General features: G+C 47.2%; 2 protein-coding genes across 8 annotated transcripts; one reads left to right on the forward strand and one right to left on the reverse strand.

Moving 5' to 3' along the window:
- The first annotated feature begins 266 nt into the window (after window positions 1-266).
- LOC131666480 (ATP-binding cassette sub-family C member 5-like) lies at window positions 267-10,662 on the forward strand. 5 transcript variants are annotated; one of them, XM_058939182.1, is made up of 22 exons: window positions 267-441; window positions 1,620-1,774; window positions 2,504-2,665; window positions 3,438-3,585; window positions 3,653-3,888; window positions 4,014-4,104; window positions 4,631-4,804; window positions 5,779-5,926; window positions 6,020-6,168; window positions 6,231-6,341; window positions 6,398-6,537; window positions 6,625-6,918; window positions 6,980-7,250; window positions 7,394-7,536; window positions 7,600-7,708; window positions 7,788-7,988; window positions 8,074-8,169; window positions 8,239-8,368; window positions 8,430-8,992; window positions 9,078-9,599; window positions 9,665-9,820; window positions 9,886-10,662. In XM_058939182.1, exons 2-22 carry the CDS (start codon window positions 1,647-1,649, stop codon window positions 10,090-10,092), a joined length of 4,179 nt encoding a protein of 1,392 aa, XP_058795165.1. In that variant the 5' UTR covers window positions 267-441; window positions 1,620-1,646; the 3' UTR covers window positions 10,093-10,662. The 5 variants fall into 5 exon arrangements, with proteins under 5 accessions (XP_058795165.1, XP_058795163.1, XP_058795164.1 ...); XM_058939180.1 differs by having other exon boundaries at window positions 7,394-7,708; XM_058939181.1 differs by having other exon boundaries at window positions 1,624-1,774; window positions 7,394-7,708.
- A 1,950-nt stretch (window positions 10,663-12,612) lies between these two features.
- Window positions 12,613-18,881, reverse strand: LOC131666574 (carbonic anhydrase 2-like). Of its 3 annotated transcripts, none has more exons than XM_058939364.1 (6): window positions 18,240-18,881; window positions 15,192-15,729; window positions 14,831-14,992; window positions 14,489-14,766; window positions 13,599-13,850; window positions 12,613-13,515 (listed from the first exon to the last, which is right to left on the reverse strand). In XM_058939364.1, the coding sequence occupies exons 2-6, from the start codon at window positions 15,601-15,603 to the stop codon at window positions 13,255-13,257; spliced, it is 1,365 nt and encodes a 454-aa protein (XP_058795347.1). In that variant the 5' UTR covers window positions 15,604-15,729; window positions 18,240-18,881; the 3' UTR covers window positions 12,613-13,254. The 3 variants fall into 3 exon arrangements, with proteins under 3 accessions (XP_058795347.1, XP_058795349.1, XP_058795348.1); XM_058939366.1 differs by having other exon boundaries at window positions 12,614-13,515; window positions 15,192-15,242; window positions 18,240-18,874; XM_058939365.1 differs by having other exon boundaries at window positions 12,614-13,515; window positions 14,519-14,766; window positions 18,240-18,868.
- Between the last annotated feature and the right edge of the window lie 4,415 nt (window positions 18,882-23,296).

Raw genomic sequence — 23,296 nt, forward strand, 5'->3', positions numbered from 1 at the left:
ACATACAAATTTGAAAACCAATGCGCCCTCGGAAAAAAAAGCGCGCTTATAAAAGAAATCTCATTGCAGTAGCTTGTACATTATCAAAGTGAAAAAAGAATAGCAATGAGCAATAAAAAGAAATTGGTGCGCGATGGCTTATCTGCCTTATACATACGCATCGGCGCGATAAAAAGCTTTAGAGCAGCTCGCGCAAACCGAAGAAACCGAGCACGCGCTGCTCGCGTTTTCCGTATACGCACCATCAATAGAGAAGTTCTCAGTCTCGCGGTGGCAGCCTTCGCGCGAGGAGCTTCGTCCGCGCAACAAGACAACTCGCCGTGTGTCTTTGCCCGTGACGCCGATGACGTGATTATTATTGCGTTCGCCGAGCTGCGCGTTTTTGCGCGTGTGACGTTTCTGTGTTGATGATGGATCGGACGAGCTCGTTTATCTAAAGAGGTGCGTGCAGTGCAGATTTTTCTTCTTTCCATTCATTAACGTAACTCTGCTTAACTCGGTGCCATTGTTGTTGCTGTTGTTTTTTCATTGTCGATTGTCTGGTTCTTTCATGATTCATCGAGCGAATGTCGCAAATTATGTAACGATGTGTTTGTTTCAAAGATACAACAAATACACCTGCAACACACCTCATTACCACAGGCGATCTATAAACCATCGCTTTATCACACTAAAAAAAGAACTAGAACCTCGCGGTATCGAATCATTCAGGCGTTGTAATACGCGAACAAAAAATAACGTTCGTCGTTATCAAGCCTCCCTCGTACAACGCCTTTATAGAAGTGCGCACACGTGCGCGCCATGCTACGTAAGCTTATCTATCTCTCCGCGGCTAATGTATGTCGAAAATCTTTGAGGCGCACATCCACGAAAATCGTGCTTGCACCATCAGACATCCACGATGATAACGCTTGAAAGCGAGAAAGAACCGCTTTGACGGCCTTGACTGACTTTTTTTTTCAAATCTCTCTCAATTGCAATTACGCGTAATCGAACGTGGAATTAAATAAGACGTTGATGATATATCGATGAAAAATAAAATAAGCATCTCGATAATCGATACGCGTGCATTTTAAATTGAACGCGATGACGAAAGACCACTGTATTTTGTTAACGTTTGATTAGCGTGAAACAATAATACTTCGCACGACCAAACGATTTCCATTGTCGTACCGCGTGTATTCGGCAGCCTTCGCGACAAGAAAATGTTTTGCGCGGCGCGGCAAAAGTCGAGCAGCGAACGGATTCTAAAGAGGCCTAAAACAATAAGCCCACTCTGCGTATCTACTCGCGAGCTAACGAGCGCAACGAAAAATCTAGGATGCGCACTTTGAATACAATTCCCGCCGGCGGATATAGATTTTTCAACGGGGCGTCTGTCTAGACGCGGGCCGCCTTTCACTTTCCGAAAAATGAAGAAAGCGATCCTCGAAAGGACCGCGCTTGTTGTAAGAGAAAAGAGCAGCGGCCGAAACTCGTCTATCCGGCTCGTTAAAATTCGCGTTGCCCCTTCCCTTCCCCCCCGCGCGGGCGCGCGCGAAGCGGCCGATCAGATGCGCGCGCGAGTAATTGCGATGATTGTTGACGCGCTGCTCACAATATGCGAATGTTACTCGCAGTGAGAGAGAGAGAGAGAGAGAGAGAGGATGGACGCCGGCGGCAAGACCCGTGGTAGCAGCAACGCCAACAAGCCGAACTCGGCCTACGTGCCGCACAATCGGCTCTCGAGGTACTTGGCCGCTCTCTCCAGCCTCGCGCTCGTCAAGTTCAAAAGGTGAGTGCCGCCCATGCGAAGCCCATTCGGCGATACTCGCCACGGCGACCTGCCCTCCTTTTGCCATTTAAACGCGATTCTCACGCGAATCTCAATGCCGACGATCCTGCAAACTTCGCGAGCCTACGCTGACGCGCGATAGGTACCTAGATTTCTCTCAAATTGACGAGTGATTGTTTTCTATAACAAGCCACACTCTCCCAAGCAACTTTCTCATTAACAGATCATTAATCGAGCAGCGCCTCGACTTTACGTACGGCGAGCGTGCATCGCGGCACTGAGCGCGCATCGTCGAAGATTCACGGAGCGTACATTTGGGAAGATCCTCGGCGATAATTATCCTCGAAATCCTATGTGTACGTTACATGATTCACCGAGCAAACGTTTGCCTTTCGTGATACGAGCAGGTAAAACGTGTCAATCGTTGATAACGAATACGCGCACGAAACGTACGAAGTGAGATCATCGCGTCGACGTTAGAATTGCGTAAAAAAGAAAAGCCACGATGGCTGCGCCTTCGGTATCGGGGGTTCAGAGGCTGCTTTCAACGAAGCTAAGTATGCCTGCGTCGCGTAGTCAGCGATCCACGCCGGCAGACACGGCCCAGCGATTGTCAAGATCTGCATCGTGACGGCGCGAACGCTATCCAAATACAAATAGCCTCGGCGCGGGCTGTTTTCGTTTTCGCTCGATTGTTCGCGCGACGATGATTTATCTGAAATGCCCTAGCGCTCTGGGTTCGGAGCTGCCGCTGGACAAGATCGGCCTGTTCTCGTCGGCGTCGTTCAGATGGCTCAACGAGTACCTCTACGCCGGTTACAAGAACGGCATGAAAGACAAGACTCTGCCAAGCTTGTCGCACCGAGAAACTTGCAATGTCAACGGGCCCAGGTGAGCATCCAACACGTCAATTTTGTCGCCTATCGCACTTACGATCGAGCCGTCGCACGTTTTCACGAGCTAATAAATCGCTCGTGCGTTCGTCGCAAAGTTACGCCAGCTGTTTTTCGGTGATGTTTTCTGAGAAATCTCTGATGGGAGGAGAGAAACAGAGGTCAGAGATTAATGCCGGGTAATTACCGTTTCATTAGAGGCGCTCTAAACAGAAGTCAGCGCGTCGATCAATGGCAATTAAATTCAAATGCGGTATACGTTACTAGACGACGTATACCCATATATGTTTACAAATAAAACTATACTAGAATATCACGTTCGCGAAACATTTAACGATTTCACCAAGTTTGTAATGAATTTATTTTTACGCGTTTTTGCCGTGTAGTTGAGTTATCCTTTTCTACAGTGTGTTTTGTAATGTTCAGTCTCACGATGAGTACTGAATTTGTCAAAATCTGATAAGATATTAAAACTTGATTAAAAAACTAAAAATTTAGAAGTTATGAAAACTTATTATCGTTCACAATAATGAAGGTAACGTTATGGAGAATCACTGTACAGCCAGACATTCTTTCTCTCGTCTTATTGTACACGCTCTACTACTCGGAGCTCCAGATGGCCTGAATATTGAAAAAAAAAATGGCGGCAAATTACCTACTAAATTTGTAGGCAATTTGCTTTTATTTCATTAAGCCAGTCGATCGTTTTGTTTTTGTAAGTAAACCGCACTTGCAAAGAAAGTATAGCAAGGTAACGTCAATCTTTGCAGATTGGAAGGTCTGCTGCACGCACAATTCGTCGAACGTGGCCAAGCAGGCGCATCGATGGTCGTGGTCGCTTGGCAATTCGTGCGAACGCGATTGATCGTCGGCTCGGTGGTGCATCTACTCGGAACCCTCGTCTCACTCGCTGGACCGGTAAGTCCCTCGAACGTCAGACGCATTCGTTCGATCGGTCGCGCCGACGTCCTATTGCTTGTTGCAGATATTCGTGCTGAGCGAGATAATCCGAGCGACGCAAGACCGAAACGCGCTGAATTTGGCAGCGGGCACGCCGAACAGAACCGCAGGGGCGAGTAGCAACGCGAGCGACGTGACTCGCTCGAGAAGCAAGGAAATCATGATCGACGAGCTCGTCATTTTCAGTCACATTGGCCTCCTGATCGCCGTCGAGATCGTCGCGCAATTCCTCATCGCTTGGAGCTCCTCCCTGAATCTGAGGTACCCGCTCGGCGAAAGTGCGCGCGTGCCTTTTCACCTCGTTATCCGCGAACAATCCGACACTTACTTCTGCGCAAAAAATGGAGCAGACGAAATGATAAACGTCCATTGTTCGCGCGTTGCAGGACGGCATGTAGATTACGCTCCGCTTGCCTCGCGGTGGCTTACAAGAAGCTGCTACGATCGTCGCTCAGGTGCTCCACTGCCGCCCAACAGGTAACTAAAAGCCATGTTTTCCTTTATTTTTTCTTTCTCATTGTTCGAGACTCTATACTTCACTCGGTTCGCCTCATTTGTTCCCTATTGATTAGTCATCGTCTTTGATCTCTGTACAGTACGCGGAGCGACGTTTAATTAGTCATCGAGTGCGGCGTTGATCGGATTCTTCGCTCGGTATGAAATTTGCTTTGATGGTTATCGAAGGAGATAATTACGCGTTGATGTTTGTCGCGACTGTTCGAGTGCAAATAATAAAGGTCGGAGCAGAGAGACGCGACGCTTTGAGAGCAAATAAGGAGCTCGGTTTTTCTGCTGGTTAATACGAAGGCAAATCTCGGGAGAGAGCGAAGAGTGCGTTTTTTGTTTCATTTTTTAGCAATCGCTATGCGCATCCTGGCAACTCGCGATTTCTCGCACCAGGAGGTTCGGCCACCAGGAGAGTCGGAAAAAAAAAGCGCGGGAGATCGCCCGTTGCGGGGACTTTGTGAACGCTACGAATAATCGGACAGCGTGTCTGTTTCAGACCCTCACCTACTTTGTTCCAGACAGCGAGACGCTGCACGAGCTCATCGGCATGGGTCCCCTGGCGCTCAGTGGCCCAGCCGTTCTCTTGATCGTTTCTGCTTACACCTGGTACACGCTCGGGAGATGGGCATTACTTGGCATTATTGTTATTGTTTTGCTCTATTGCTGCATGGTTAGTTCCTATACACGTTCTCCTCATTTATTCACCAATTTTATCGGTTGACGTAGCAAAAACGAAAATTTTCGTCTGGCAGTGGGATGCAGCATAGCGTAAGAAACATATTTCTCTTGTTTCCCAATCATAGAACAATACTTTTCAATATTTTAAGAAGACTGCTGCACTTCTTTAATGTAATAACAACAGCTTTTAAAGACCAGGGTTAAATATATTGTTAAGAAAAAGTTGTTGTTACAAGAGGCATTTCGACTCAAAATAAGAAATCTTTTTAAATCGTTAAGATTGATGATTAATAATGCAACCAATAATGCAAAATAGAGCAACTAAGATAACGTTACCACTTTTTATAATATTCGTATTCCTCAAACATAAATAATTATAAAGTCGGGTGAAAATTTTGCGCTGGAAAGCTGAGCGTTTCATCAGCTCGGTATGGCAGGTTACACGTTGATAACGTTATCAAGAGATAGTAAAAAGATTGATTTTTTCGATTGATAGACTCATTCTTTTTTTCTTCTAGATTAAGCGCGTTCGAACAATATGTAATGCAATCGATCTCTAAAGCCATTATTAACGAAAATAATATCGACACAAGTTACTCAATTTATTTAAATATTACAATTTTTAATCGTATTATTTGAAAAAAAGTCGTCTTACGCATCACGCAAAGTTTAATATGTTAAGGGCAGTGCGACCTATTTATGGATCACATGTTTTTGGTTCTTTTTAATTGCATAAAAAATTGTGTCTACATCGCAAATATATTTATTTCGGAGACGTATCTTTTCGAAGATAAACTTTTTTCAATATACGGAATATTCGTTGAGTAGCAATAAAGAAATAGAGCAACGTTTGGAATTAAAACAAAAATGCACCGCTACCCTCAACGCGTTGGTAGAGAACAAGGTAGAGACAGCATTGAAAAGAAAAAATGCCCATACTGAAGCTCTAATTTTGCACAACGACAGATAATAGCCGCATATTTCAACAAAGCATTCGCCGCACGAGCGATCGAGTACTCGGTGCGACGAATGTCGCTCGTCGAGGAATTCATCAATAACATCCAGCTGGCAAAAATCACGCAGTGGGATCGTTACTTTCAAGACAAAATCAGAGGTACGACTCGAAGGCCGTAGCAAGACGAAAGTAAAAAGAAAAAGAAAAAAGCAGGGAAGAATTACGACTCGTCGACGGGCTTTGTTTTCTCAGATATTCGCAACCGTGAGCTAGCGGAGATGCAGTTCGGCAATTTCAGCGAAGGCTGCGGCCTGTCGATGGTCCACACGATACCAATCTTCACCGTGTCCACCGTCACACTGTTCGCCATCGCTCTAGAAAAGCAAGTGTCCCTGGCCGAGGTAAGCGCGAAAAGAGAGCCGCCGAGCGCGCGATTCTAAAGCGCCCGACGTCGTGCGTGCAGTGCGTGCCGGTGCTGGTGCTGTTCCTGATCAACCTGAAGCAGTGCATCCGCGCGAGCTGGACCGCGCTCAGCAGTATCTCGCGGGGCCTGGCTTTCCTCAACAAGCTCAAGGTACGTAGATCGTGCGCGCGCGGATGCTCTTACACGCGCGCCCTTCCTCGTTCCAGGCGATACTCATACTGCAGGAGACCGAGCGCTATCTGGACAAACCGATCGACCGCAACTTCGCCGTCATCGTTCGCAATGGGCACTTCACCTGGGCGAAGAGCAAGCCGCTCGCAGGGCAGGCGTCGAAACGCGCCTCGCGGTACGCCTCGTTCCGTTGTTCTATTCCGCGAGCGTCGCGGACTCGCCGAGGAGAGTAACGTAAAAAAGCTTGCCCCTTCCCGCTCAGCTTCTACGTGGACGGTCAGCAGGGCAACGCGGTGGACTTCGACTTCCCGTCGACCGACGTGAGCACGATATCGGGAATCGAGTTCTACGTGCCGAAGGGCAAGCTGGTCGGCGTGTGCGGACCCCAAGACTCAGGCAAGACGTCCTTCTTAATGAGCATCCTCGGTCATCTGCAGTGCGTGGGCGGCACCGTCGCGATCGATGGCACTCTCGCCTACGTGCCCGCCGAGCCTTGGCTCATGGACGGCACCGTCAAGGAGAACGTTTTGTTCGGGGAGAGCTACGACTCCAGCAGGTACGGCTCGAAGCGCGGACACGCGAATGAGACCGGCTACACGGGTGGCGAATTGGCGCAGGTACTACCAGGCGATCCGCTCGTCGAACCTGCACAGCGAGATGCCGCGGCTGGCCGAGCTGGACGACACCGAGGTGTCGGCGGCAGACCTCGGCCCGGTGCTGCGCCAGAAGATCGGCTTGGCTCGGCTGGTCTACGCGCAACGCGATATCAATCTGCTGGACGAGCCGCTTGCCGATCTGTCTTACAAGGAACGGCTTGAGGTTTTCGACAAGTGCGTCGTGCAGAGGCTTGCCGGTAAAACCGTCATCGTTGCTACCGACAAGATCGAAGTGAGTCTCTTGATCGTTGCTCGCTCGTGGTCGAGTCGCGAAAGCCACTACAGGCATGTTAGTCTCGATTCGGATCTAACGAATCGGTAGACTTCCAATACCTTCAGAACAGACCTGCCGATTAATGATTTATCTTCGCACAGCTACTTAGCCAATGTCACGTAATCTACATGATGAGAGACGGTAAAATCGTGGAGAACGGGAAGCACGAGGAGCTCAATCAGTCGAGTTCCGAATACGCTGAGCTAGTGAAACAGCAGATTGGCAGGCATCAGCGATTACTCAGGTATCGAGCACAGCAGAGCGCAGCAGCGATCGCCGTAATGAAAAACTCGCGTGTCTCCTTCAGAAGCGGCGACTTGACGAGCGCATCGCCATCCCGCATGACGCCGTCGTCCCCGAAAGACTTCTCCTCCAGCATCGCCGCACTGTCCCTCGACAGCATCGACACTCGCAGCGTAAGTATTTGTCGTCCTCGCCCCCCGCGGCGATCCTGCCTGCCTCGATGATCACAGCCGCGCGTGCGCTGCCTCGCAGGACGACTCGCGGCCGCTGTACGGGCGCGCGTTCGAGTTCCCGACGCTGCGCGCCCTGAACGAGAGCAGGCCCAAGTCGGGCACGAGGGTCTACCTGAGATACGCGGGCGGCTGGCCGGTCGTCGGGCTGCTCTGCCTCCTCGTGGCGCTCTACGCCTTCTGCGTGGCCGTCGCGCCCGTCTGCATCGTTCACGTCGGACTGGTTGGCACACACACACACACACCCGCGGCCGCGCTTGGGTAGGTAGCGCGCGCGCACGCGCCTCACGCAGCGTTCCTCCTTTCAGAGGGCGGCCGACCTGAGGCTCGCGGTCGGCGTTCTGGCGACGCTCGTCGGCCTGCTCGTGGTCGCCGGCGCGCTGCTCACGGCGGCCTACAACAAGGTACGCCACGCGTCGCGGCGCGCGCGCGCGACCAAAGCACTGACCGAACGAGACCGTGTTTGTCGGCAGACGACCATCGGCGCGGCGAGCAAGCTGCACGAGCACTGGATCGAGAGCCTCGGCCGAGCCCGGATCTCGGTGTTCAGCAGCGCCACGATCTCGCTGCTCCTCAACATCTGCAGCCTGAACCTGCAGGAAGGTACGGCGTAGCCGCTCGCGCTCGGGCTGCTCTCACGCAACGCGAAATTGTGCGCCCGCAGTGGACTCGGTGCTGCCCAGGGCCGCGATAGCCGTGCTCGTCAACGTCGCCGTCAGCCTGTTCAGCCTGGCGATCCTCGGCGCGCTGTGCGCCTGGCTGCTCGTCCCGGCGCTCGGCTTCGTCCTCGCGGCCGCCCTCTTCGGCGCGTACGTCCGCGGCGCCGTGCTCGGCCTGCACGAGCTGAAGGTCAGCTCGGCGACCCTCGTGCTCGACCACATCGGCCACACGGTGCGCGGCCGCGCCACCATCCAGGCCTTCGCCAAGGAGAAGGACTTCGCCAAGCGCTACTACCGGCTGTTCAACGAGAACTCCACCTACGACCTGATGCTGTACGCCAGCCGGCTGTGGACGGAGTTCCGGCTGAAGGCGCTGTCGGCGCTGGTGCTGGGCGCGGCGGTCCTCGGCAGCGAACTCGGCTGCGCCGGCGGCGAGGGCCTGGCGCGGCTCGGCCTGGCCTACGTCTGCGCGCTCCAGCTGACGCTCAGCGCGCTGCACGCCGCGGGCGCGCTCGGCAGCGTCTACACCAGCCTCGTGGCGCTCAGCAGCGTCCACCACTACGTGAAGGTACGCGGCGCCCCTCCCCCCCCCCCCTCCCCGACCCCGCGAGCAGCTCGCCTCGGCGGCTAACCGGCGACCCGCTTGTGCGCAGAGCGTGCCGAAGGAGCGCGAGGGCACGGCGCGGCTGTCGAGCCTCTGGCCGATCGACGGCAGCGTCGAGTTCCGGCGCGTCTGCCTCCTCGACCGGGAGGAGTCCAGCTGGCGGCCGCTCAGCTTCTCCGTGCTGGCGGGCGAGAGCATCGCGGTCGTGACCAGCCGGGCGGACGCGAAGCTCGCGCTGGTGTCGGCCCTGTTCCGCTTCACCGAGCTGCCGGCCGGCGAGATCCTCGTCGGCGGCACGAGCATCGGCCAGGTGCCGCTCGACACGCTGCGCCGCTGCTTGTGCTTCGTGCCCGGCGAGCCGCAGCTCTTCCACGGCAGCATCCGGCACAACCTCGACCCCGCCGAGCGCCACGCCGACCAGAGCCTCATGAAGGTGCTGCAGAAGGTCTACCTCTGGGAGAAGGTGTCCAAGCTGCCCGACAAGCTCATGAGCGACGCCTGCCACCTGTTCACCGCGACGGAGAGGGTCATGCTCTACCTCGCCAGGGCTCTGCTCAGCGAGCACACCAAGGTACGTTGCGGCCGCTCTCGCCGGAGCTGCTCCCTGCAGCGCATCCGCAGCCTCGCTCGTTTCAGATAGTCGTGATGGAGGAGCCGCTGCTCGACGAGCGCGACGAGCACCGCGACGTGCTCGAGCTCGTGCTCGCCACCGCGTTCGACGGCCACACCCTCATCAGGCTCTCGTCGTGCAGGATACGCTCTTGCCCGAGATTCTTAGCCCTCGACGACGAGGTGACTATGCCCCCCGCGACCCGCTCCTCGCCGCCTCGATCACGCTCCTATTGTTCGCTTTGCAGTTGGAAGACTTCAACTCCGACCAGAACAGCTCGACATTGTCGCAGCTCACGCTCACCACCGACCTGTACTCCGCTGCGATGCCTGCGCTCAGCAGTGTCGGCCAGTCGAACAACGCCCACCTGTCGCGATTCAACGGCGCGCCGCCCAACGACATCTACACTCTGGTGCCGATGAACCTGCTGGCCGACAGCTACTCCACTGATTGACCGCGATTCCACGAGTTTCGCGAGGCCTTCGCCTAGAGGATCACCTACGTCTTTTTAAGTGCATTGCCGCGATGACTCGCCATGTTGTCGTGTTGCTGCTGTCGAAGAGTAATGTTATTAAATGATAAGTTGCTTAAACGAGTCACTAGAATAGTTAATGACAACCAATCAGTTGTTTATTAATAAGATTTCTATTGCAAAGAGAGAGAGAGAGAGAGAGAGAGAGAGAGAGAGAGAGAGTCTGCTCTCACGATGAGAACAGAATATTTAAGTACTAATATTAAGATAGCTTGCATAATATTAAGTATATAAGAGCTAAAGCTTCCTGGCCAAATCCGCTTGTCGCGTTATACGAGAACAAGCTCATAACCAGTTGCCAAATACAAAGTACCGAATATTTGAGTGAAGCATTGTATCCTCTAAGTCATGTTCAAAGTATGTATATACATGAAATATTTATATATGAAATACATAAAGTATTGCGGCGCTCAGTCGGAGAAGCTATTTCTGTATAGTTGCCTTGTATAAAAGACGGACAATGTATTATTGTGCTTACAATAAAGAGCTTATTTTCACACGAAACCGATGGTTTGATTCTCGTTAGTCGAGGGGTCCTCTCCCGTTCGCCGGCATACACGTATAATGACGGGAATCGATGAAATACCGATTGCTAGATTGCGTGCTCGTCTTCAGGCTGATTAATAATTAATCGCTTCTCCGACAGATCTTGGAAATGAACTTGTGATTACGGCATTTCAGGTAATAGTGAAATTTTTCTTCGTTTTACGGCTGTGAATTCAGGTATCCGACTTGAACAAAGATAAATCGATGGTTGAGTTTCAGTGTTACGGCGAGGTGAAGGTACCACCGAAGCCGACGGGTTCAATCTCTCCTCCGCCCTTTTTCCATCCCCTCTTCAAGGGCCTAAAGGCCGGGGCGTGGCGTTATACTCCGACAGGCTCACTATATCTTCGGTTTTATTTCTAGATGCCTGTCTGGTGACTACAGACTTGCTGTCTTTAAATCGAGGGATACTCCTTCTCAATAGGGTGCTCTTCCATGGGAGCGGAAAGCGAACAGCCGATTCGAGCGGACAAAAAGAGAAAGTTTTGTCCGCTAGCGAACAGACGCTCTCCGCTGCGTCTTGCGTGGTGCATCCCTCTTCCCCCTCTCCTCTTATTTGTAGCGTCCCTTTCTATTATTCTAAACATGCTATAATTATAATTTTCTCGACAATATTAATTTATATGTCGTATATGTATATGTTATATATATATGTGTGTGTGTGTATATATATTTTATACATATGTGTGTGTATAGATATGTATATATTTGTATATATATGTAATATGACAGACATTTTAAATGATAGCTTCTCTTCCTATTATTTTATTCATGCTGTAATTAGAATTTTTTCGATAATATTTATTTATATGTCGTGTGTGTGTGTGTGTACATATATACATATATATATATACGACATATAAATTAATATTGTCGAGAAAATTATAATTATAACATGTTTAGGATAATAGAAAGGGACGCTACAAATAAGAGGAGAGGGGGAAGAGGGATGCACCACGCAAGACGCAGCGGAGAGCGTCTGCCCGCTAGCGGACAAAACTTTGCCTTTTTGTCCGCTCGAATCGGCTGTCCGCTTTCCGCTCCCATGTAAGAGCACCCTAACACGTGTTGCGTAAGCTGCTGGAGGAGAATTTTTCCCCATCGGCTCAAGTGCATGCCGGCGACTATTAAAATTGTCAAATCACAATCATTTGTTCGCTCGCTGTTTACATTTACCTGTTCGCTTTCGAGGAGGCTAGCGACAGTCGTGGGCCAGGTAAACTACATATGTAAATTCAAACCCCATTTACTAGCTGAGAGTGACCAATTTCCCTCTTCGTGCTCGACCTTTTTTTTAACAATTATGAACAACGCGTCCGAGCCAGCTGCGCGCATCATGTTCTATCGTCTTTCTTTTAATTTTATGCCGTGTTGTCCGAAACATTCAGAATTTTATTGAATTCCAATAACACGTATGAAAAATTCCAAATACCGAGTGGATTCAACAAAGAATTTATAAATGATCTCATTGTTATTGAAAAATGTAAAAGCTAACGAGAGCATTAGGATAACCACTAATTGCGAACAGCCGATGTCTCGATCACATCAAATTGATCGAAATCAGTTCAATTATTTTGTTTTATCCAAATCCTACGTATAAAATTACGTTTCTTTTTCAATGGGTTGAATGTTTCCTCTAGTCGTTATATCGGATAAACTACTTAAATTTTTTAGTGTAATAAATAAATAAAAAGTAAATGAAATTCTGGTACAATTGCATCTTCAATGTCGATTACATTTAACGCGTAAACGCACATTATAGTTTACGCATATAGGAATTTCTAATCAATCAATTTTAAATATCGTTCTTATACACGAATTTGCTACTTCGGTATTTGAATTTGATGCTGTATATCAATACTGGGAATGAATATAATAGAATGTGAGTAGTTTTTAAATTTTATTTAATAGGTCAATATTACATGTAATATTCTAATTATATTATTGTTATTGAGTTTATTAATTATTAAAATACTGCGACAATTACTTTATTATACAAATTTAAAGCTTATTTTTTACTATAGGAACTTTGAATCAACAGCTTTGTTTTTACATTCGAATTATTTAGCTTACATCGTAAAAAAAAATTTTCCGTTCAAATTCTCTTTTGAAAGTGACTGAAATCTGTATACGAGATAATTTTTTTGGACCACAGAATTTCAGATCCATTTGAATTTCACCAAAAAAAGTACTATTGAGAACACAATAATTGACAGATCAGCAAACAGGTTTATCTTTCGACATGGACGTTTTCCACTGGGCAAAGTGTGGAGCTCGGAAGAAAAGCTTAAATTGCATGTTTTCGGTTAAAAGAGGCAAATGCTGTAAAGTTAAATCAGTTGGAAAAAAAAAACGAACCTGGTTACTTTCACAATTTTCAATTTTCTATTTCGAAAGACCTCGTCCGTGACGCGGATATTGACGATATTGACAAGTACGCGTTGTCACGTACCCGTATGCATCACAATTTAGCCTCTAAGCCGTCGCATGCACGCGCAACAGACTGACAGCTCGCCAATAATAATCGAGCTGAGGAAACTAGGTATGTAGCGTGGCGTGGCGTGCGACGACGAAGCAGAGCGCGGCCAGTAGAGAAAGCACGTCGACCGCGAGCGAGCGAGCGGACGAGTTTTGCCACTCAGCCTTCTTCGGGGCGCGAAGGTCGCTGCTCGGTTTCTCTCCGGTCAGTCTCCTCGGCAGGTTGTGATAAACCAGTCGGTCGGACAGCGGCTGCACCGGTCGGAAGTTGTGCGTGAGCTTGTGGCCCTCGGAGCTGCTTATGTTGCGGAACGCCGCCAACTGTTCGACGGGCGGAAATCGGCTCGAAGTCAGCTGACATTGCGGGAAAAAGAGAGATAGAGAGATACGATGGGCTGCATTACCTGAGCGTGAGACAGATAGAGGGGGTCTTTGAAGTCTATCCAGGTGACGACTTCGGAGCAGGGCGGTGTGGTGAGCGAGCCGTTGTACGTGAAGTAATTCTGCATCCTGTCCTTGGCACCGTCGGCCGGATTCAGCAGACGCTCGAGCCGCAAGCTCTCGGGCAACTCGATCTCCGTGCCAACTTTCTCGATCTTTGGCAAGCCCGCCACCAGCAGGTCGAACACCGGGTTGGCGTTGCCGTCCTCGTCGAACTGTCGGCCAACCAGCAACGACCGTCGCTTAGACTTGCTCGCGCTCTCGGATCTCCGTAGTCTGCGTTAATCACAGAGAAAGCGCCGCGAGCTTATCGACGGCGAGCCGTGCTTTCTGGCGCGAACATCGAAGCGCGCGAGCGGCCGCGACGGCACGTGTGCGCACGCGAAACACGTCGCGCGTGTACAGCTGTGCTTCCGGCGTATCGTAAAAAGCCACTTGCGCGAGGAAATCGACATTGACGCGCAATTCGCAGCTGCGGAGTTTGCGCTCCGTTCCTTCGGCAACGTCGAGAGCCAGCGTATTGCAATTGTGAGCTCGCCGTGACGCGATTTACGAGCAGTCGTCGCGTCGCGCATCGTCCGACCGCGCGACAGCCATCAACCTGTTTTTCGATCTCTCGCGCTGCGCAATGCCGATGCCCGAGCGAAACGCGCACCCGCAACTGCCGAGCGGAAGGTCTGCTTGGCGCGCCGTCGCTAATTGCTCCGCCGACGCGAGCGTCAGCTGCGCCTTCGCGCGTACGCGAGCGACGAAACAATTGGCACGCGCGCGCGCGCGAACGGCCGAGTATAATTAGACACAGGTGCGAAACGAGAGGCAGGGAGATGAGCGATGATACTTGTTAGATACATACAGATACGCTGGCGTACGACGAGGGGGGTACCTCGAAAAAGAATGCGATGACGGCCAGGCCGTCGGGATGGCGTAGCGCTTGGCCCATCGAGTGGTAGTCGTCCTTGTAGAACACGGCGTGCAGCTCCATGGCGAACGAGTGGTTGTTGATGAGGTCCTCCGAGCCTTCCCAGTCGTTCTCGCCCCAGTGGAAGTGCAGCTGCTCGAACGCGTAGCTGCCGTTCAGCGGGCCGCCCGACATGAGCGCCTTGCCGGCGTCGGCCGTCGAGTGCAGCATCGCTTCAAGGTGCAAGCTCGTCAGCGTCGTTCGCTCGCGGCTGCTCGTCCCGCGCCGATCGCTTACCCGTGTGGCCGTTGTTCGCCATGTACAGCCGCCGCGCGAGCTCGAGCCCGTCGAAGCGCAGCGTCGGCAGCTCGACGTCGCGCACGTCGTGCTCCTCGATGTTTATCGGCGACTGATGCTTGCCGAAGCAGCTGTCGTAGTCCTCGGCCCAGTGCTCCGGACCTGCGGAGTCGTTCGCTCGTCGCTTCTCGTCGCCGTTTTCGCGCCCCGGCCGACGATTGTTCTTGTCATTGGCAGAGGCCGAACAGCGCGCCTCGTTGTCGCGCTTGCGTCGCGCAAAACTAACGAACGTCGCCCGAGAATCGGCCGCGACTTCGGGCCAGCTTTGAGCTCTGCCAGTGACAAGCGCAATGGGACTTACCGTGCAGACCGTTGTAGCCGAAGTCGATGTGTCCTTTACTGGCTGCGGCCGCTGCCGGGTGAAAACAAACAAACAGCGAAACAACGTCAAGAGGAGATGCGGAATGCTCGGGTGTGCGGCAAAAAGTGGCCAAGTCCAACGGCGGAGTAGCGCGCATTATACGGGCGTGCGACGCGAAAGATTCGGATCTCCTTTCGCGGTCGCTGCGCCCAACGTACGAATGCACTGGTCGCGCGGACGTTGTCGTAACGCCGCTTTCCCATTGTTTGACTTTTCTCGGCGCGCGAGCAAGTTTCGGCGATGCGACCTTGCCAGTGGACTGTCGACGCGTCGGCCGTCGTATACGGTACCGCAAAGTCGTCGGGCTGTCCTTTCTTCTCCTCGTTTTTTCGCTTGACCACGTGAAAGCCATCGAAGCGAAAATGTTCCTTTTATTTTCTTGTTGCGCGCGCGGACATCGGTGATCGATGTACTTTCTCTAACGACCGGCTCTCGCTGAATCTTAACCGGCGACCGCGAGAGTCGCAGTCGCAGCCAGCTAGAAAACATTAATTTTCTACGATGAAAACTCGCGTGAATTGGCGCGATGGACAGCCAGTTGGAAATCAGCAACGTTCCATCTCGTTGCCATCTCGTCCGCGAATCCGTCTGCTGCCGGCCGCGCGCACGCGACGCGAATCGAAAACGAAGACGCCGGACGCGGCTGCAAATCGCGTGGGCGCTAATTTGTGAAAGGACGCGCCTGTAAAAATAGCTCGCGAGCTGTCATTGAGCTGACGACGCGCGTTCGGTCACGCTTTCGACGGGTGACGGGTTAGACATCGGCGACTTTACACACAGGTACAAATTCCGTTGTCGCGCTTGTCGCTAACGGTCACGCGTCACGAAATGCTCTGAAACTTTACGAGGACTCATTGATTGCCAATTGAGGTCGAGCACCTTCTCCTGATTTTTATCCGGCTACGCTACTTTAACTCTTGTCTTTTCCCGCGAGATTGCAGCCGATCGAACTAAGACTTCGATGGCCGAGGACATTGTTTCGCGATCGACGAGACGTAAAACTTTTTACATGAATGTGAGACTTTGCACCGAAGGTGGGTAACTTTTATGTACGTAGCACATGACGAACATTATTCGTTTAACTTACACTCGTCGTTAACTGTAAGAAAGAACCATATAACTCGAGGCGTAAATATCGTTTAATAATTCTATTTTTAGTTACTTGCTATTAGCATCAATTAAAATCAAAGTGAATAACCTATCATTTTTGTGCAATAATCTTATTTCTAATTATATTAGAGGTACGTGAACGATATATTTTTTATATAAATATATTATCTGACAAACTCATTAGTTTTGTACAATAATAACTTTTAATTGGAATCCAATTATATAAAATTTAGTTTGTTTTCATTTCTATCAGGAGTAACGATTTTTTAATATGTTTGAACATTTAAAAAATAAAGATATTTTTCAAAGCTAAAGGCATTTATATAAATTCTTAATCATTAACAACAGATATGCTTGTGTTTATTTGTAATTTCAACGTTTCAATCTTATGTTATATTTTTAAATGCAAATCGTAGGTTCTTTTCTACGCGACTAGAATTAAATTTATTACGTTCACGTTGATCATAAAAATGTAAATTTTAATTTAGTGCTTTCTGTGTACGTACATACAAATGAATTAAAGGCCATCGGCAGTTTCACCCCAAGGCTCAAACCGAAGAATCAAAACCAACTTCCTTATTACTCTTATTTTCGAATCTATCGATACAACTAATGGAAATTTTATAAAATAAAAACGTTAAACTAATATACTTCCGTCACAATAATCGATAAATCGTTTCTGAACAACAGACTCGATGACTTAGTGCAGCCTGCTCGTTAGGCGACTTTTTTGAGAATAATATTTCATACAACTTTTGCGTTTATGCGCGGAAAAGTGAAATTTATTATCGCTCGTTCCCAGCACATATTCATTTTCTATGCCGACCATCAGAATGCGCACGTGAAAAAGAAGTCGAGTAAGTTCGGTGTATCTATAAACTTTTCTCAAAAAGACTAAACACATAACTCATACATCTGTTTGAGCGGTATGCAATCACGGTTCGTTGACTAAGTATTTTGCGAGAATTTCAACACTTGATCACCACTAGATAATAGCGTTAACCGTTTTATTTTTTATTTATTATAAGCATCTCGATCAAAGTTATTGATCGTTGCGTTTTAAAAATCAGCGGAATATGTCGTCCGGTTTTTTCCAAGCTACAAATTAAAAAAAAATGTCTGACAGTTTGAGTTACAGAGCATAATTTATTAACGATGTCCGTTGAGAAAGTTGATCACTAACGTCGCCAATCTTCTTAGCGGCTTCACTACAGGCACTTAAGTTACGACAGGTAAGTATCGCGAAGAATCATTACGAGTATACCTTGGTCTGCTATCAGATTGTCGCGTGCATGAAGGCTTGTCTGTCTAAATCGCTGCAAAATCCTGAGTGGCGAAGTACGTTCACGCAATGAAAACTGCACGAGCAGTCGTGATTTTGTTTGTTTTTTTTTTTTTTCATCGGGTTCTTACGAAATTTGCATGGTCGCAGTATCAACAGTTCTTGAACGCAGAACGGTGTTTAACGGATTACATCATGGTTTATTAATTTATTTTGTTTTCATGACTTGCTGCGTTTAAAATTGAAATTCCGCGTCTGCAATTTGTTCATAATTTGAAACCATTACTGGCCTATCGCTATTCTTAATCTACGCGAAATATTTTCAATTATACTCAACGCGATAATATGCAGTTGCTATTCTCGTCGAGGCAACCCAATAATTCAACACCGGCAAATCGCGGCAACAGAAAAGCGCTTGGCCAAGAAAAACTAGAGAGAAACAAAAAGCTAACGATTTCGCACGAACGTTTGGCAATTGTAATTGTGAGTTGTGCGCACGTGGGACGGCATTTGGCGCGTGAGAAACAGGCCCCGCGGAAAAGAGAGAAACGAAGAAAGTGCGAGCGAGAGAGAGAGAGAGGGAGAAAATTACTCACCGAGGGACAAAAGCGCCTGAAGCACAGCGCAGCTAATCGCGGCACGGCGGCGATTAGAAAGACCGGCAGAAGAATGAACGGCCGGGTGAATCATGATTTCGACAGCTGCAGGCGCTTGCACCACTTCGCTCTCCGCTCACTTCACAAACCCATGCGTACGGGAGCGAAACGCTCGATCTGACTCTGCGCGCCCTACACACGCACACTTCCCGTCAGGGCGGACGCTGTACGGCGAAGGGGGGCCGGGCAGCGCGGGGGCAAGGAAAAGTAGCGCGAGCGAGCTGGTCGAACGTCGGGACGCGACTGGCACGCGGCGTCGGACGAGCCGAGTATTTTAAAGACCACAAGCTATACCGAGCTGCTCGAGGGAAGGATGCCCGCGACGCTGCCGTCACCAGCCGTGGCACGCGGCTCGTGCGATCCTTTCGCGCGCGGACCGCAGCTCCGACAACGAAGCCGCGAGCCGTCGCTGCGCCGACTCTACGCCTCTTACGCCCGATCACGCGCTGCTCGCAGCTGCCAAATTTTCCTTTTCCCGAAGAGCCCGCTTTTATTGCCGCGCCAGTGCCACTCGCTCTCGTGCTTGCGTTCTCCTATACGCTCGCCAATACACAATAAGGCAACACGGCGCTGCGACTGGCGGGACCTTGACAATTTTCGTACTTGCAACGACTGCCTTATTCCGAGCTGTCGGTCTTGAGCTAGCTTCTCAAAATCATTGTTGTGCCCGCCTTGAAAATTATTCAACTTTTATTCAAAGTACGCGCGACTCTTTTTTTTCTTTTTCACTTTTCAGTTCGCGAGTGCGATCTTCCAACTTTGCGTTCAACCTGTGCTTTTATTGACACGATCGTTTATGACATTATTCAGGGATAACTATTTGAATAATTATTTTTTTAATGTTTGTTCGACATGCATTTTTCAAGCCACTATCATAAAACAAATTGTTGCACTGATGTTAAAGTTTAAGGACGTGCGTATATTGTTTGACGTCCCAAGAATTGCAGTCATTACCAATCCCTTTGCGTGCTAAGATATATACACTGGGAAAACTAACACAACTCGCAACATCTAAAACGAGATATTTTATCGCTGCGTTTCTTCCATTGTGTTGTCGCTAACCTTTGGGATTATCGGACCTTTGTTTCTATTGATAAATACCCTTGAGGGCGAGACTCACTCTGCAAGGCACGCACTTTTAATAACGATTATGTTAAAAACTTCGTTTCTTTTCACTTGATTTCATTCTAAAAATTTTAAAGCCTGCAAAACAATTGCAACAATTTGTTTGTTGTAATCAGTTCTCTTCGTTAAACATGAACACATGGCCGAGTATTGTCTTATCGAAGAACGGAAAATTTTGCATTTGCGTTTCTGTCATTAGATGCAAAATCACCTGTTCAAATTAATTTGAATACTCGTTACTATGACAGTAATAGCAACTCACTGAAACTGGAATTCTGTCTAACGGGATCACTTCTAGCGGGCGTTTTTTCCAAATAAAATGTATTATCGATAATTGGATATTGTATCGGCGATGATGTTTCAAGCTAGCTTTCAAGTTTTCAAACTCAACGACCTGCTGATCTCGTTTTGAAGCCAGATGAGTTGACCATTCGAACAACCGAACGCTATTATTTCTCAAACGCTCCCCCACTTTGGACGCACGATTAGCGAGCGTCTACCCCCACGCAGATTTTCATGACTGCACGTATGAAGAATTTTCCGCGCGTTAGCGTGACGGTTTCACTTGTTTTTTCTTCTCTCGCTGTAACGGGATTTCAACTTATACGTAAATGAAAGTTATTCTTCTTGCCGGAAACGATTGTATCGGCACGCGCTGCAGTCTATAAGTGCGACCTCGGCTCCAGAATAGCCATTGATGAACTACAAAATAAATATTTTTTCACGGGAAAATTTGTTGTATTGATATCGGTGTACGCATGTTAGGATCGATGTGTAGATAAATATCCATCTTTGTAATTACGGCTGGTGATTTACTACGCTGTTCATTACATAATTTAACGACACAAGATATCAATCAAATCTTGTTCATGCGGTCCTATTGAAGTTTTTAAATTACTGATTATAAATGCTTTATGTTCTATTGAAATCTTATCATCACCGGAAGAAAAATATAGAGTTACAAGTAACAGTTAGAAAACTTGTCATTTCTTTAAAAATAAATATCATTTTTTATATTCCAAAGCACTTTCTAAGAATATGTATTGTTCGTTATGTATTATTACGAATGAAAAAGTTGCATTGTTTTCGATCTTAAACAACATGTTTTTTACATTCAGTTAAAATTAAAAATATTTGACGGAGCGTCTCCTAGCATGAAAATAAGATAACGGACTCTTTTAAATTAGCAACAATTATATTTGAAAAAAGATTCTCGTGACAAGAGATCTTTATAAAAAATGCCGCATGATTCACAATAATTTTTTTTCATTTTATCACGGAAATGGATGTACCTTATTACGTGACTCCAAAAATAATTCAATTTCCAAATAACAAATGATGCCTCCACTTGTGTATGAAATGATGAAAAAGTTTTTTTTTCCATAAGTCATTTTCGTTCTAAAGTCTGGAAAATTTGGTAAAGTTCACTGAAGCATACCGAAGCTTCGATTTGATTAGAATTGCCAATGCAGAAGCACAACGGAAGATTTTAATAAATTGTGAGATTAATCACAAATTAGTCGTTCATCCTAGAACTTTCACGGAAAGATTGTCTTAAAATGTTTTATTATGTAGTTTAAATTATAATTTTTTAAGGTGTTATTTACATCTGAAAATTTACGCAGCGCATATAAAATTCCGATTATAACAATCCACGAAATTACACATTTCAATCATTTCATACATTTTTTTCCAACTGAATTTGAAGATTTCTATGATCCGCACGAATGTCGCTTACATAATCATCGCAATCTCGGTGCAAAAAAATCTAAGGTAGGTAGTATTGTGTACATCTCGTTCCACCTATTTAACGTTCCTTTTTTTAAGTCAGAAACAGTTTTCGCTGCGGCTACTTTTTCCAGAATTTTGTGCAATATCCTTGGTCAAATTTATGTACAATCAAGGCTGAGTCAGATGATTTGCTACGGCACGAATCACATGAGCAATTTCACGACAATCCACGTGCTTTTTTCTCATTTTCACTCAACTCTACATGTCATACTCTTGATTTTATTAACCGAACAATGTTTAACACAGATAACGCACGGAAACATACGTAACGTAACGTAGCGACTCGGTACGAGGGACCGTAAGGCTGGCGGAAGGCTCAGCGAGTTTTTCTTAGTTGGCCGAAAAACATCAAGACTCATCTGTTGGAAAATTGCAAGGGAAAGGGAAAAAAAACTCTCCCACGGAGTCCGACGGGAAGGGTAGCATGTGCTGGAATCATGTAGCGTGCATCTTGGAAGTAAGGGCGTGGTGGCATTGAAGTTTATTACGGTCGACAGGTACGAAAAGGCCGAACTCGTCGATAAGGTGCTGAACCATTTCAAGGGACCTTAATGGCTTAACGACTGCAGCGTGCTCAACTCAAAATACAAAAACACATGTCGAGCAGACAGTAAATGCGAGACTTTCTAAGATGCGCGCTACAACTATTACGTGCTCTATATTCAAAATACGAAAACATAGATCGAGCAGACGTAGTGAATATGAAACTTCCAAGATACACGCCACATGTATATTATAATTTCAAAATATTAATTAAAATGTTTGCATTATTACCTCTTTTGTTAAGCTTTGTAATGAATATAGCTTGCAAATTGAGCAATGTAGAGCTTTTAAGATATTACCAAATGAAAGCTAACATCAAATCCTTTACTTAACGTATGGTAACTCATTCGAAAATTGTGCACTATCGAAATTTCTATATCTTACCAAGAGTGTTTTTCGACAAATTATATTGGCGATTTCGTTGGCAAATTTGAAAACGGCCTAACTTTTTTCAGCAAAATATTTTTCTGTCTAAAGCATTTGATTCATTCTTCATCAAGTGTATTGTTAAAAGCTCTAAACAGCTTAATTTACACATTTTTCATTGTCAGTAATTTATCCTAGACGTGAATGCCTTTACGAGTATTACGCCGGATGGTTATGGCTTCTTACACATTTTCATATAGGAAAGTTTCGTAAAGTTAAGAAGGAATTGGTAACCTAAAGATGTGGCACCTCCCTTATTGGTGAAGATCAACGTAACGAGAGAAAGCTTGCAACAAGGATCAAGGAGTAATCAAGCATGCGATTCTATCGCTTTTTATAGATAAAATAGTGCCTAGAGAGCTATTTGCGAATTAGATAACTTTGTTTTGGTAATAGAGTGATATCGGTGAAGATAATTCACTGAAGCTGCTGAAAACACTGCTAGAGTGCAGGGTCTGGGAGAAAAAAGCACGATTGTGTTTTTAATCTCAATCTACGCAGTGTTTTGTCGAGATTAAAAATTGGTATTGATTGTTTCTTGATAAACAGGTGTGCATACTGTGACGATGGCTTTTTCACGAAAACAAAGGTAACTTAGTCAAAGAAATTAGCGAGGGCTGTGGATCATGTATAGGATTTAGATCAAACATTTAATGCCTTTGTTTACTGTTATAACTTATATTGCTAATGTAGCTGAGTATTCACAAAACTTTTTCATCTAGTATCAATATTATAAAAAGGTAATTGATAAATGTGAGAATAAATAACAGATAGCAGCGATAACATTTTTAATGCGGTAATCATGTTCCAATTTTATGTATAGTAAAACAAGTTATATCTCATCATATTCGATTCTCCAAAAAATTTACACTTTTCAATTGATCGAGTGGTTGTCCTTAGTACAACCACTCGATTGAGACAGTGTCTTTATTCTGAAGTATTTTCGAATAAGCAAAAAGTATAAACTAGGTATAGCTACGAAATGTCGCCAAGGTGTGACTACAACGGTATCCTGTACTTTGTAAAGTATGGAAAAAGTCGGCCAGACACCTTTAAAAAAATGTATTCATAATCAAGAAAAGTGTAAAGATAGAAGATTCAGGATAATTTTC

This window comes from Phymastichus coffea, unplaced genomic scaffold (genome assembly GCF_024137745.1).
Source record: "Phymastichus coffea isolate CEN01 unplaced genomic scaffold, Cenicafe_Pcof_1.1 PCOF00059, whole genome shotgun sequence".
Taxonomy (NCBI): domain Eukaryota; kingdom Metazoa; phylum Arthropoda; class Insecta; order Hymenoptera; family Eulophidae; genus Phymastichus; species Phymastichus coffea.